Source organism: Anthonomus grandis, chromosome 11 (assembly GCF_022605725.1).
Source record: "Anthonomus grandis grandis chromosome 11, icAntGran1.3, whole genome shotgun sequence".
Lineage (NCBI taxonomy): Eukaryota > Metazoa > Arthropoda > Insecta > Coleoptera > Curculionidae > Anthonomus > Anthonomus grandis.
In genome coordinates, this window is record NC_065556.1 from 8360335 (window position 1) to 8371857 (window position 11523).

Genomic DNA, 11523 nt, shown 5'->3' on the forward strand with positions numbered 1-11523 from the left:
TACTTTTTATGTATTTCTTATAGTTATAAAAAGAATAAGCTCTAACAAAATGAGGCAACTTGTTCCACAAATGAACTGCAACGTAATTAAATGATTTTTGAAAAGCTGTTGTTGTATGTTGAGGAACCCTAAAAATATTAAACCGTCTGGTTCTTATGCGATTTGAAAAGATGTGGTGGGTTTCCCGACTTTCAAATTCTGTATATGAAAGAGTACATGTGATATTTGCATCTATTTGACATTGAAAGAATAAGATGATTATTAAGATATGGGGTAATATGACTTCTGTAGCAACTATTAAAGGATAAAAGCATACAGGAATTTTGCGCTTTTTGAATAGAAGATGAAACGGAAGATGTAATTGCGTTACTGATGTACATTGAGAGGTGTACATACAAGAGTTGCACAAAAAATACTTGTTAAAGCGCTTTAGATTATTTCAATATTTTAAGCTCATATAAGCAGTAGCAATTTTTTTATTGTGTGGGCTCAAAAATTTAAATTTTTATATTCGACATTGGCGTTTATTCTGGCTTTAAACTGTATATTTTTTTTAAAGAATTGATAATGCCACTGCTTTTCCTTGTAATAGAAAATATTTTTAAATTCTTTATTTCTTTTAGAGCATATCTGGCAATATTTTATCTAGCTAATATTCCGCCCGATGCACGTTTTTCGCATAAAAAAATTAAAACCATTATTGTGGACAGCCATAACGCCTAAATCTAGTTAATCCGAGGCTTTCTCCGGTAAAACATTCGAATACATGTATCAAATTTATCGAAAAATTTAAGTTTTTTCTTTCAACTTTACCACCCTGTAGTGTAAAATTTAAGACGTTTAGGCCTTATGTTCATAAGAATGTTTTGCTTCATTTCATCCAAGAAACAACCCTGAACCACAAGCACATCACCTGCCACTTGAAATCAAATCCATATCATCTTTTCCCACATTTCACAAGGCTTTAAAATCACTCTTGCTGGAGAAAGTTCTTTTCAGAGAATTTTCTTCCTTTTTTTTTTAATTTTGTGCTTTTAAGACTATACTATACTTATAAGTAATATTGTGACCACGTACAATTTTTATTTTATTGTAAAAAGAGTTATCTTTGTACAATATTATTGTGTAATTGTGCTATAACAAGTATGTATTTATGATTTATATTTAAAATTGTTTGTATTGTGATCTTTTATTTGTTTTTTTTATTATTTTATTAGATTTGTCTACAAAATTTGTAATTTTTTTTGTCAATAAAACAGACTATTATATATTTATTATTATTAATAATCAAGACTGAATGTGTATTGAAGGTTCACATGGTTGAAATTGTCCCAGTTATCCATTTTCCTAATTTGGTTATATGTAATTAACACTTTAATAGTCAGTATATGGTAAAGTTATGGTAATATTATTATTTTATTTATTTATTTATTTAAAGTCTGAAGATACACAAATGCATATAGGTTGCTTTACACAGTTAAGAAATTAAAAATAAGCAAAAACAAAATGTCTTAGCTAACACTAAAGATAATATAATAAAATAATAATAAAATTCACCTATCCTAAATTACAAGATATGTTCAAATAACTTAAAACGTTACACGGGAAAACTTTAACAAACAAACTGGGCAAGACTGAAAGCATGCATATTTAGCTTGAACAGAAGAATATAGAGTGAGTCACAGTAAGTAGAGAGCCAGAAATTCTAATTACAAATCTTAAAGTAGTCGGTATGTGAATACACAACATTCTTAAGTATAAGACTGACTTATTTTTCTTTTTGTATGAATTGAAATTGTTAAGATTTTTGATGTTAGTTGGGAGTGTTGTTAGTGGGAGCAGCATAAGCTCTCCACTCTGCATCGTCCAGTGTGCGTAGCATTCGCTTCTGCAGTAAAAATAGTCTGCCAATCTTAGAGGAATCTAATCTTCATACTATAATCCCGTAGGGAAGGCGACTCATCACAGGTGCATGGATATAGAGGAGAATTGAACCGAGATGGACTTTCTTTTTCAGCTTAGTCAATACAAAACACGATAAAGCAAATTTTTTATTTAAGTAATTGATGTGATTACAGCAACTTAAGCCTGAACCTATTTTAATTCCCAAGAAACTTGTAGACTGAACATGTATTATTCATTTGTTCTTATAAGGTAGGATTTGGGATTACGATTGGCCACACTAGGATTAGAAAATTGAATGCGTACTGATTTTTGAGGATTAAGAAATAAGCTATTGCCAATACACCATTCTAAAATTTTATTAGAGTGAGCATTTATGTCTATAATAAGATTTTCCGCTCTTTCATTGGAAACTATAAGGGAAGTGTCATCAGCAAATTGGTTGGATTTTGGGTTAGCTTGATTAATTGAAGTATTCAGGCAAAATATTTAAAAAAGTAGCGGTTACAGTATTCCATCTTGCGGGACATCGTACTTTATAACAAGAGTGGTCGACCTGAATTTTTCATTGACAATCGTCCCCAGACTAGATACAACCTGAACAAATTGCCGCCTATCCGTTACACAAGAGATAATCCAAGGCTGGCCGCGAGTGCCAAAAAATTCATGTTTAAAATTTAAAAGTCCCTTCTTAACAAGATCAGAGACCTTAGTCAAGTCATAATAAACATCAGCAACAAAACGATTCTTATCAAGTTTTTCAAATATGTGGTTTTTTTCTTTCAAAAAAATACATGTTAAGAATAAATTCTATTTTAAAAGGTAATGTGTTAAGCGGGAAAACATAAGTTTTTCGAATACTTTTGAAAAAACCGACATATTTGAAATAGGACGATAATTATTTGGATCTTTTTTGATTTCTTTTTTGTAAATTGGAATAACTGGCATATTTTAAGAAATATGGAATTTTTTCTTGCTCAAACGATTTGTTTATTATTTTTTCAATTGAGTAGAAATAATATCTGCCATATGCCTCAAAATAAAACAGGGAATCTCATCTGGGTCACATGAGGTTTTCCTTCAAACATCTTCTTCGCCATCAGTTCGACAGTGGCATAGTACACACTGTTAAAAATTTGTGAAGATAGATAATTATGAAATGTTGCCTTGTTTTTATCTGAAAAGAACCGCCTGATTAATCTTTCTGTAGGGCTTTTGTCAACTTGACCTAGGTTGAGTTTTAATGACAAGGCTAGGTGATCATAAAACCCAGCGGTTATTCGGGTCGAAATATTGTAGTGGCTATAATTGATACAGATATAATCAATTTTGGTCTGAGACTCCGGCCGCATGATTGAGTTGTTGGTAGAGTATAACTACTAAAACTACTAAAAGTTTCTACTAATAATGTTTTTGATAGCTTTCTATCCCGAAGTCTATATTAGAATCCCTCGAAACATATAAGAAATCAGCTCTCTTTGCCGCCTCTAACATAGTGGCGTTTTAGTGGTCAAAAAATACATGTATGCTATTGGAAGAATTATCTGGTGCTCTGTATCAGAAATAAAGCTCTTTACAATCTATTTGAAATTAAGAACATGCATATTCCAAAATTTGCTTAGTAACAATGGACTTAGTTTGGAATTGGAAAAATAGAACTATAAAGCAAATATTTATTCCATTTGTTGACTTTTATTAATTAAGCGTTATAACTTTAATGTTAACAATTATGTTATTGACAATATTGCCAACAATAATTAATATATTCCTTTAAGATTTCTTCCATGTAATTGTATCGGGTGACCCAATAAGACTGTTCCTCGGCCATATCTCGAAAAACGTAAGGAGAAAAAAAAATTATTGGCTAAAGGCCGGTATTATAAAACTATTTTGACAGATAACTTAAAGTTAACTTGTGGAATAACGTCACATGTCATAGTTAACTTCAAAATATAGAAGTTAACTTTATCGGATGGATGGGGTATCAGTTAAAGTTAACTTTTTACAAAGTCCTGGTTTTAACATATTTTCTATAGATAGTCTAAATTTCAGCTCTTGGGATGTTCAAGATGGCATTCCTAATTCTTGCAATCATATTCTCACGCGAAGTTAGCCTTATTGCAAAGAATATATTCTTAATCCATCCCCAGAGATAAATTCAAGGGAGGTTAAATCGGGAGCCCCAGAAATATTCATTAAGTTTTAAACAGAATAGTTCCAAAAGAATGGTTCCAAAACGAACGATTTCTGAGATCTGACCGAGGAATAGTCTTGTTGGGTCACCAGGTATATTTGACCCTATTAAACTAGTTTATATGTTACATTAAAAAAACTAAACTTACTTCGAAAGTGCGACAGTTCAGCAACATTAATCATGTAGTCATTGACAACATCCGCCAAGTAATTTCATAATTTGGAAGTGAAGTATAACAAATTTATGTCGAACATAACTATAAAATTTTATAAAATTGAAAACGAATATACAGTTTTACTACGCAAACCCAAAATAATAGTTTGATCTGACGATGACGATTCTAGTTCTGAAGAGAGCTTTTTCGAATATTAAATATTCTAATACCTTGTATGCCGTGTTATAAGTTTCTTGTAATAATATAAAGTGTCTAAGTAAATATTAAGTGATATACATCTTGTTAATCTTTGAGATATTAGATATAATTTCATTCATTAAGATTTCGCTTACCATAAAAGATATTAAAAAATACATAGATAGAAACATTTTTAAAATAAAAAAATTTTGCATATTTTTAAGTTTTACCTAAAATTTTATTTTTTAACTATTGTCCGCAGTTCTTTATTTAGTCACATAAATTTTTACCTACGTTAAAATCCGATTCAATACTTAAATATAAAAAAAATCTTATCGGGGAGAATGTATAAGTTTGATTTTCAATTGCGATCATTTATCTTATAATTGGCCAAAATGGTTTATTATAAACTATCGAATTCATCTATTTTTGTCTCTTAAATATAATTACATGCATACACCAAAATAGAAAAAATGGTATATAAATGGCTGCCAGATAAAAGCTGTATATACAATAAAAAGCAATGATCCTCTGCGCGTATTTGAGAGGTTTCAATATTTTTCTAAACATATATTACCTTCTATTTGCTTCGGGTGGTAAAACACTCCACTCTGATTCATAGTATGGGTACATTTTTGCTTAAAAATATTTAGACAAGACACGGCACATGACTTTCTTTGCTTGCTTTTGATTAGGTGGAATGAAACGACTGGTTTCCTGGAGATAAGCAGCTTGCGTCGCTCTTATCAATTTTATTTTTAAACAGGTGTATTTATTTAGACGAGAGTAATAATAGTGGAAAGTATTAATAAAGCAATGTAGCACAATGATATTATCATTATAACGTTATACACATAGGCGTATCTTATTATTATAATTTAGAAAAAAAAATTGTAACCCTCACCAATTTTCGTAAAAATGTCTCCACTATACGTCATGGAAGTCAAGAACGGAATCGAAACAAAAACAAAATCTTTATAGTTGCCACAGAATAGTCCCAAATATATATAAATAGTCCCGAAAATTGGTTTCCCATATAAGCTCTTCTAGCATTCTTTTTTCTTTTGTATAGGAAGAATTAAAGCTACGTATACAAAAAGGACTGTAAATTTAATCTGTTTTTAGATTTACACTATTTTTTCGGAAAAAAAAAATTAAACTTTAAAAATAAACTTTAAAAAAATTAAATAAATAAGTTAATAAAATATAGACTGAGATTTTTTTAAATTTGTTCTCTAATGTGGCCAATATTAGCTGTTCTTCGTCATTCCGGAATCATTGCGGTGACACAAGCGGCAACATCGCAAGACATCTCCGGAGACGCGTAGATCGTTAGCGAATCTTCTGGAACAGTGGTCTAGCTGATATATCAAGGAGCCCACGCCGCAGAGTGCAGTTCAAATCGGAACATTGGCGCGACTTGTAAAGTTTATAAAGTTTATAAAAGGCGAGATGTTCCAACGCCGCCGCCGCGACAGTACTGAAGGCGGATTCTCAATCATCTTCTCGAGACGTGACGTCTCGAGTTGCTACGAAATGCGATTCCCAATCCATTTCGTTCTCGATAGCGAGTCGGGATCTATCGAGTTCATCTGTCATTTTCGCTCGGGACCTAAGAAGCTGCCGAGAACGGTAAAAGAAGCGATCTATTAGTCGAAAAATCTCCTATTTCTTTTTTTCGTTGTGTGTGTCTATCTCTATCGGACATCGACAACGACAATCCGTTGTTGGTTCATGTTCTTCAGCTTAAGTTTGAATTTTTGATATTTTGATTTTTTGTTTGGGAGTACAAGTACAGAGTATTTCCAAATATTTTCCAAAAGTTTTAAATCGATCCTTTCCGCACCTTAGGCAGCGTGCAGTTGGAGAATCCGGTAAGTTGTTTGTTTATTTATGCATATCATTACAATAACAATTAAAATTACAATAGCTTATGGTATGAAATATACATTTTATTAGTTTAAATTAGGAGCCTGCCATATAATAATATTTATTAAACAGGTCCAATTTTATTTTCTCATGTAGCTAATTATATTTATAACTATTTTTTTGGTAATAAACTTTTTTGACTTTGACTTTGAGGTACCTAGGAAGAATGCAAATACAGCATGTGGAAGTTTTGGCAGACTTTATGGAAGACAACCCTGAATTTGCAAGGGGTAGACTTTCTGCCTCGAATGCTAGGGAGAAGTTCAAGGCACTGTGGGGAAATTTAACCACCAGGTTAAATTCCTTAGGACTTGGTGTTAGAGATGTGGCAAAGTGGCAAAAAGTAAGCAAAATATACAATATAATGCCAGATTTATACATTTGTTTAGTCACAATCACAAAAGTTAAACACATGTTGCAATAAGTGCCATTTACCGAATTATACAACAAATCTTTCAAACATATTATCATTATCAAACAAATTTTTGACTGAAATGTGACTTTTAAAGTTTGCTTTTTGGGTGTCTGATACGCAAATATAAAATCTGAGTTAGAATCAATAAAATATTTTATGTAAAAATTTTGTTTTAATTAGTAGGTATATATTTTTAGACATGGTCTGATTACAAAAGTAATTTAAAAAAAAAAGCTGCCGAAATAAAAAGGTATCAAGAAGGCACAGGTGGTGGTCCAGCAACCCGTAAGACTTTGTCAGATTTAGAACAGAGAATCCTTAACATTCTGGGCACTATGTTTTAGGCAGGGGTTGGTGTGGAGGAAAGAGGTGTAAGTATTTTACTTGATTAGGTATTTCTTTCCCTGCAAAATAGACCAATCATAAACAAGCAAATGGTTTTTGTTAAATTACTGTGTTTCACTTTTGTTTAAATAAAATTCTGGTTAATTAATTAACTGTTTTATATTGTAATTTTCAGATAAATGTTAGCATATCAGGCCCTTCAACCTCAACACCTTATACCACAACCTCTTGTTGCTTATCGCAGCAATCTATTACTGAAATAGAGAATAATAATTATGATGCTCAACAGCAGCCTTCGACTTCTGCTGCTAAAAGGGGTAAGGAAAGTGAAGGTCCATGTAAGCAAGCATGCCCTAGGCAAGACCAAGACCATGATTACTTATTCTTTGGGAAGCATAGTGAACCTCCCCCCAAAAAAAAGAAAAAAAATAAGGAACCAATGGAAGCATATGAAGAAACCATAGAATGCTTAAAAAGCATTGAAAACACTTTAAAATGTGGTCTTTCAGATATAAATTTGACTTTGAAGGAAGGCTTTCAATCTTTAAGTAAAAGGAACAATGACTTGCCATAAAAAATAAACACAACCATTATTTGGTAATATATTAGGTATAAAAACATTGTTAATTTAGTATAAGTTTTGTGACCAAGAGTGCAATTTTTTTCTTTTTTAACACCATGGGTTATATTTTTTTGTGATTTTTGTTCTATTCCTATTTTTTAAGAGTTTAGTTATTAAGTGTTTGAGTTCCTATTTTCGTTTGTATTTATTTATGCTATTTAAGTTTATATCTTAGTTATCTTTTTTGTCTTTTTAGAGTTTAGTTACTAATTATTTAAAGTTCCTATCTTAGTTTGTATTTATTTATGATATGTAAGTTTAAATACCATTTACCCTTTTTGTTCTTTAGCGTTGATTGAATTACTAATTATTTAGAGTTCCTATTTTCATTTTATATTTATTTATGTTATTTAAGTTTATGTCTCAATTATCTTTATGTTGACTTCATTATTAAATTGTTTTTTATATTTTTATTGTTTTAATTAATTAATACTATTGCTCTTTTAAAAAAAAATGCCATTTTAACTTTCTGTGGCTACCTATAATTTTTAGTTACTTCTTAGAACCTAAAAATATTTAAAAAAACAAGCAATTTACAAAAATATTTTATATTCGGAAATATTGAACATTACATACAAATTGTACAAATAAAGAAAACTTCTTGAAGAAAATGTTTGAACAATTAATAAAATAATATAAATCATTATACATTAGGTACACTGAATTATTATTAACTATTTAAATTATATTAATTTAAAAAGGTCTGCATTGTGGCGGCACTCACTAAAACCATAAAAAAAAATCTGATTCAAAAAAAGCAATGTCATAAGAATAGATCATTGTTGTTTAAACTAACTTAAGTCTTTAAATTAAAAACAGCAATAATTGCTGAAAGCTAGCAAAATTTCCTAAATGAGTAGCATGGTGTTCCAGAAAAAAATGCTTAGCAAAACAGGTTTAAATTATTGACAACCATTTTACAGAGCTGACACTTTTTTTATAGATTTAAAACTTAAATCTAAATTTATGTTTAAGATTACCAAAAATAACAAACTTCTTACTAAAAATACTGCTCTACCACCCTATTTCTTACAACATTTCCTTGACCCAATAAACCTCCTACATGTACATTAGCCAACTGGACTACTTCAATTTCATTAGGCTGCCAATTTTCCATGTCTTGTCCCAATCCAAAATCAATGCACATATTGTGTAGTGCTACACAAGTATTTATAAGCTCACCAACAAAGTTTGGTGAGTATCTTGCCACTCGCTCCCTCAGTAAACACCTAAATCTTGTTTTTAAAACTCCAATAGCTCTCTCAATAACATTTCTTGCAGCAATATGCGCATTATTGTAGCGGGCTTCTGGACTGTTTTCTGGAGGATTTAAATATGGAACAAGAAGGAAGGGTTCTAAGGGATAACCAGAATCCCCTATTAGCCATGTACCCCTCATATTACCTCTTTGGTATTCTTCCCATATAAATTGTCTCAGATGACACTGCCTCCATATAAACGAATCATGGTTACTACCTGGGTAATTTGCATTTATATATATAAATTTTAATTCTGCATTACATATTACTAATGCATTAAGAGAATGGAAACCCTTCCTATTTATGAAAATGTGTTCATCCACATTTGGTTTTAAAATGGCTATGTGAGTCCCATCTATAGCTCCTATTATGCGGGGAAAATTAAACCTTTGCATGAAGAGCTCCCTATTTCTATTAATTTCTCTTTGGGTGCGGGGGAATATGATTTTTTGGGGTGATAGATGCTCACTTATAGCATTGGTAACCTCATGGATATATCTGAAAAAGAAATAAAAGATAGGATGAGACATAAGAAAATTAATAAACAGAGAAATTTATGGAAATAATAGGTGAATTAAAATTTCATTTTTAACAAAAAAAGGCATTAGTCCATTTTTTGTGAAACTCAGCTCACAGTATGATTTAATGTTCTTGTGCTAAATGCAATATGAATTTTTTACCTACCTATGGGCACTAGTCTGGCTCACGGCCATATTAAAATCTCCACCCACACTTCTCTGGTAGCCACCAGTTGCATAAAACCTTAGGGCTACTAAGATTTTCTGTTCCACCGATACCTTATCCCTGTGTGTCGGGTGGTGTATATGAGGTCTCAAAACTTCACACAGATGCTGGAAGAGTGCTTTATTCACACGAAAGAGTTCTTTAAACCGATTATCACTGATACCATTAAAATCAAAACTCTCTCTGCATTCTCTCCTTCTGCGTCTAAAATCAAGATTGGCTTGTTCCCTTAACAAATGATCAAAAACTGGCAACATTTTTAGATCACTATTAACAATAAAAACACAAGAAAATTTATTATTAAATAATAGGTATTAGTCCTTTGCCACAAACCACAAACAAAAATAATAACTTAATTAATAATTTAATTAATAAATTGGTTGTCTCTGATAATAATAAAAATATCATATCAAAATAATTTAACAATATGTCAACGTCAAGTCTGTCAAATTACGAGTTTAAATTCAATGCTACCAATATAATTTTGACTTTTGCTACGACTACGACTCGAGACGTGTTGAGAATCACCTATTCGCTAGGTATCGAAATCTACTTCGAGTAGTCGTGACCTTCCGAGTCGTCACCTATCGAGAAGTTGAGAATCCTACTCCTGTTCTCACTGAATCGGCATATTCAAGAACTATAAAAGGAGGACACACCAAAAATAAATAAAGTAATGGCAAAATCAAGTCATTTTGCCATTACTTTATGTTGATTTTAAATTAATGTATTTTCATTGTAATTTTTAAAAGTAATAAAAATGTTTTTTAAAAAGTAATTTGTAAAATAAGTAATATAACAATTGGCGTAGTCGTTAGTAGGATCTGACAACGTCGCTAGAACACGAGTATTCTAACTAGTGATAGTGGATCCCTATCCTTTAACAGAAAAAGAACCAATCAAGAATCCCGAAGAATTGTGACGTCCTCACTCACGACGAACTACGGAAGGAACAGCTAATGAAGTCTCTGGTTGGTAAATCGGCGTAGAGAACAAGACGATCAGCTAGATGATTTCCTTACTGTAATCACAGCATTGAATCATCGCGTTATTTTTTTTATTATATATTAATCAACGGTAGAAATGCCGTTCGACTTTATTGATTATTAGTAGAATAATCGGAAAACTAAACTTTATTTCTTGTTAGCTTTCAGCATTATTGTTATTACAGAAATAACAAATAATGGTTTAAAATTTTTTAAAGAAATAAACTATTCATTATACGTTAATCAATAAATATTTTTCTGATCTATAGTAGTGTTGCGTTTTAAACAAATTTTTGTGTCAATACTTCAATTAAAAATGTACTATTTGCTTGTAATTTTATTATTAATTAAACATCATGACAGACAACGAAACAAGCATTACTGCACATAATGATGCAGAAGTATAACTATATAAATTATCAGAAATTTTCTCTATAATCCCTGAGTTTAAAGAAAATCAAATTTTTCTTCAAATATTTCTTAACGCTTGTGATTGTGCTTATAGCATATCCACTATAAATCAGAAACATCTATTAGTAATTCACATAAGAAATAAATTAGCTAATAAGCTCTAGAAGTCCGTTGTCATATTTAGAAATAAAACAACTACCTAACTCTCATTTTGGCGATACTAGAGATATATCCTCGCTTATTTAGGACTTGTAACGCGTTAAACAATTAGAATCTTAAACAAAAGAATCTCCTTTAATATTCATAAACCATGTGTCCAAACCTTGAATGCAAAAATGCATGCAAATGTACAGAAAACTAACGT

At 30.9% G+C, this 11523-nt stretch overlaps 2 protein-coding genes and 1 long non-coding RNA gene across 4 annotated transcripts in view; 1 reads left to right on the forward strand and 2 right to left on the reverse strand.

Annotated features, from left to right (window-relative positions):
• Positions 1–5178, reverse strand: part of LOC126742539 (AP-1 complex subunit gamma-1) — a 135469-nt gene extending 130291 nt beyond the window's left edge. Inside the window, exon 1 of one of the 2 annotated variants that reach the window (XM_050449199.1) lies at positions 5026–5178. In XM_050449199.1, coding sequence (XP_050305156.1) covers positions 5026–5081 — 56 coding nt within the window. In that variant the 5' untranslated portion in view covers positions 5082–5178. The remainder of the gene's footprint in view (positions 1–5025) is intronic. The other variant, XM_050449201.1, reaches the window with a different exon arrangement.
• Positions 5179–5702: 524 nt separating this feature from the next.
• LOC126741867 (uncharacterized) lies at positions 5703–7385 on the forward strand. The gene is made up of 3 exons (XR_007662415.1): positions 5703–6720; positions 6990–7163; positions 7313–7385. It is a non-coding gene; the product is annotated as an uncharacterized LOC126741867 (long non-coding RNA).
• Positions 7386–8317: 932 nt separating this feature from the next.
• LOC126741863 (putative nuclease HARBI1) lies at positions 8318–10140 on the reverse strand. The gene is made up of 2 exons (XM_050448309.1): positions 9703–10140; positions 8318–9516 (listed from the first exon to the last, which is right to left on the reverse strand). Exons 1-2 carry the CDS (start codon positions 10017–10019, stop codon positions 8760–8762), a joined length of 1074 nt encoding a protein of 357 aa, XP_050304266.1. The 5' UTR covers positions 10020–10140; the 3' UTR covers positions 8318–8759.
• Positions 10141–11523: the final 1383 nt, after the last annotated feature.

Excerpts from the sequence above, each read along its gene's own strand:
- LOC126741863 (XM_050448309.1), bottom strand. The coding sequence starts at position 10,019 with ATGTTGCCAGTTTTTGATCATTTGTTAAGGGAACAAGCCAATCTTGAT. Across the intron at positions 9,517-9,702 it reads AGCCAGACTAGTGCCCATAG|ATATATCCATGAGGTTACCA; the intron begins GTAGGTAAAAAA and ends TTTCTTTTTCAG.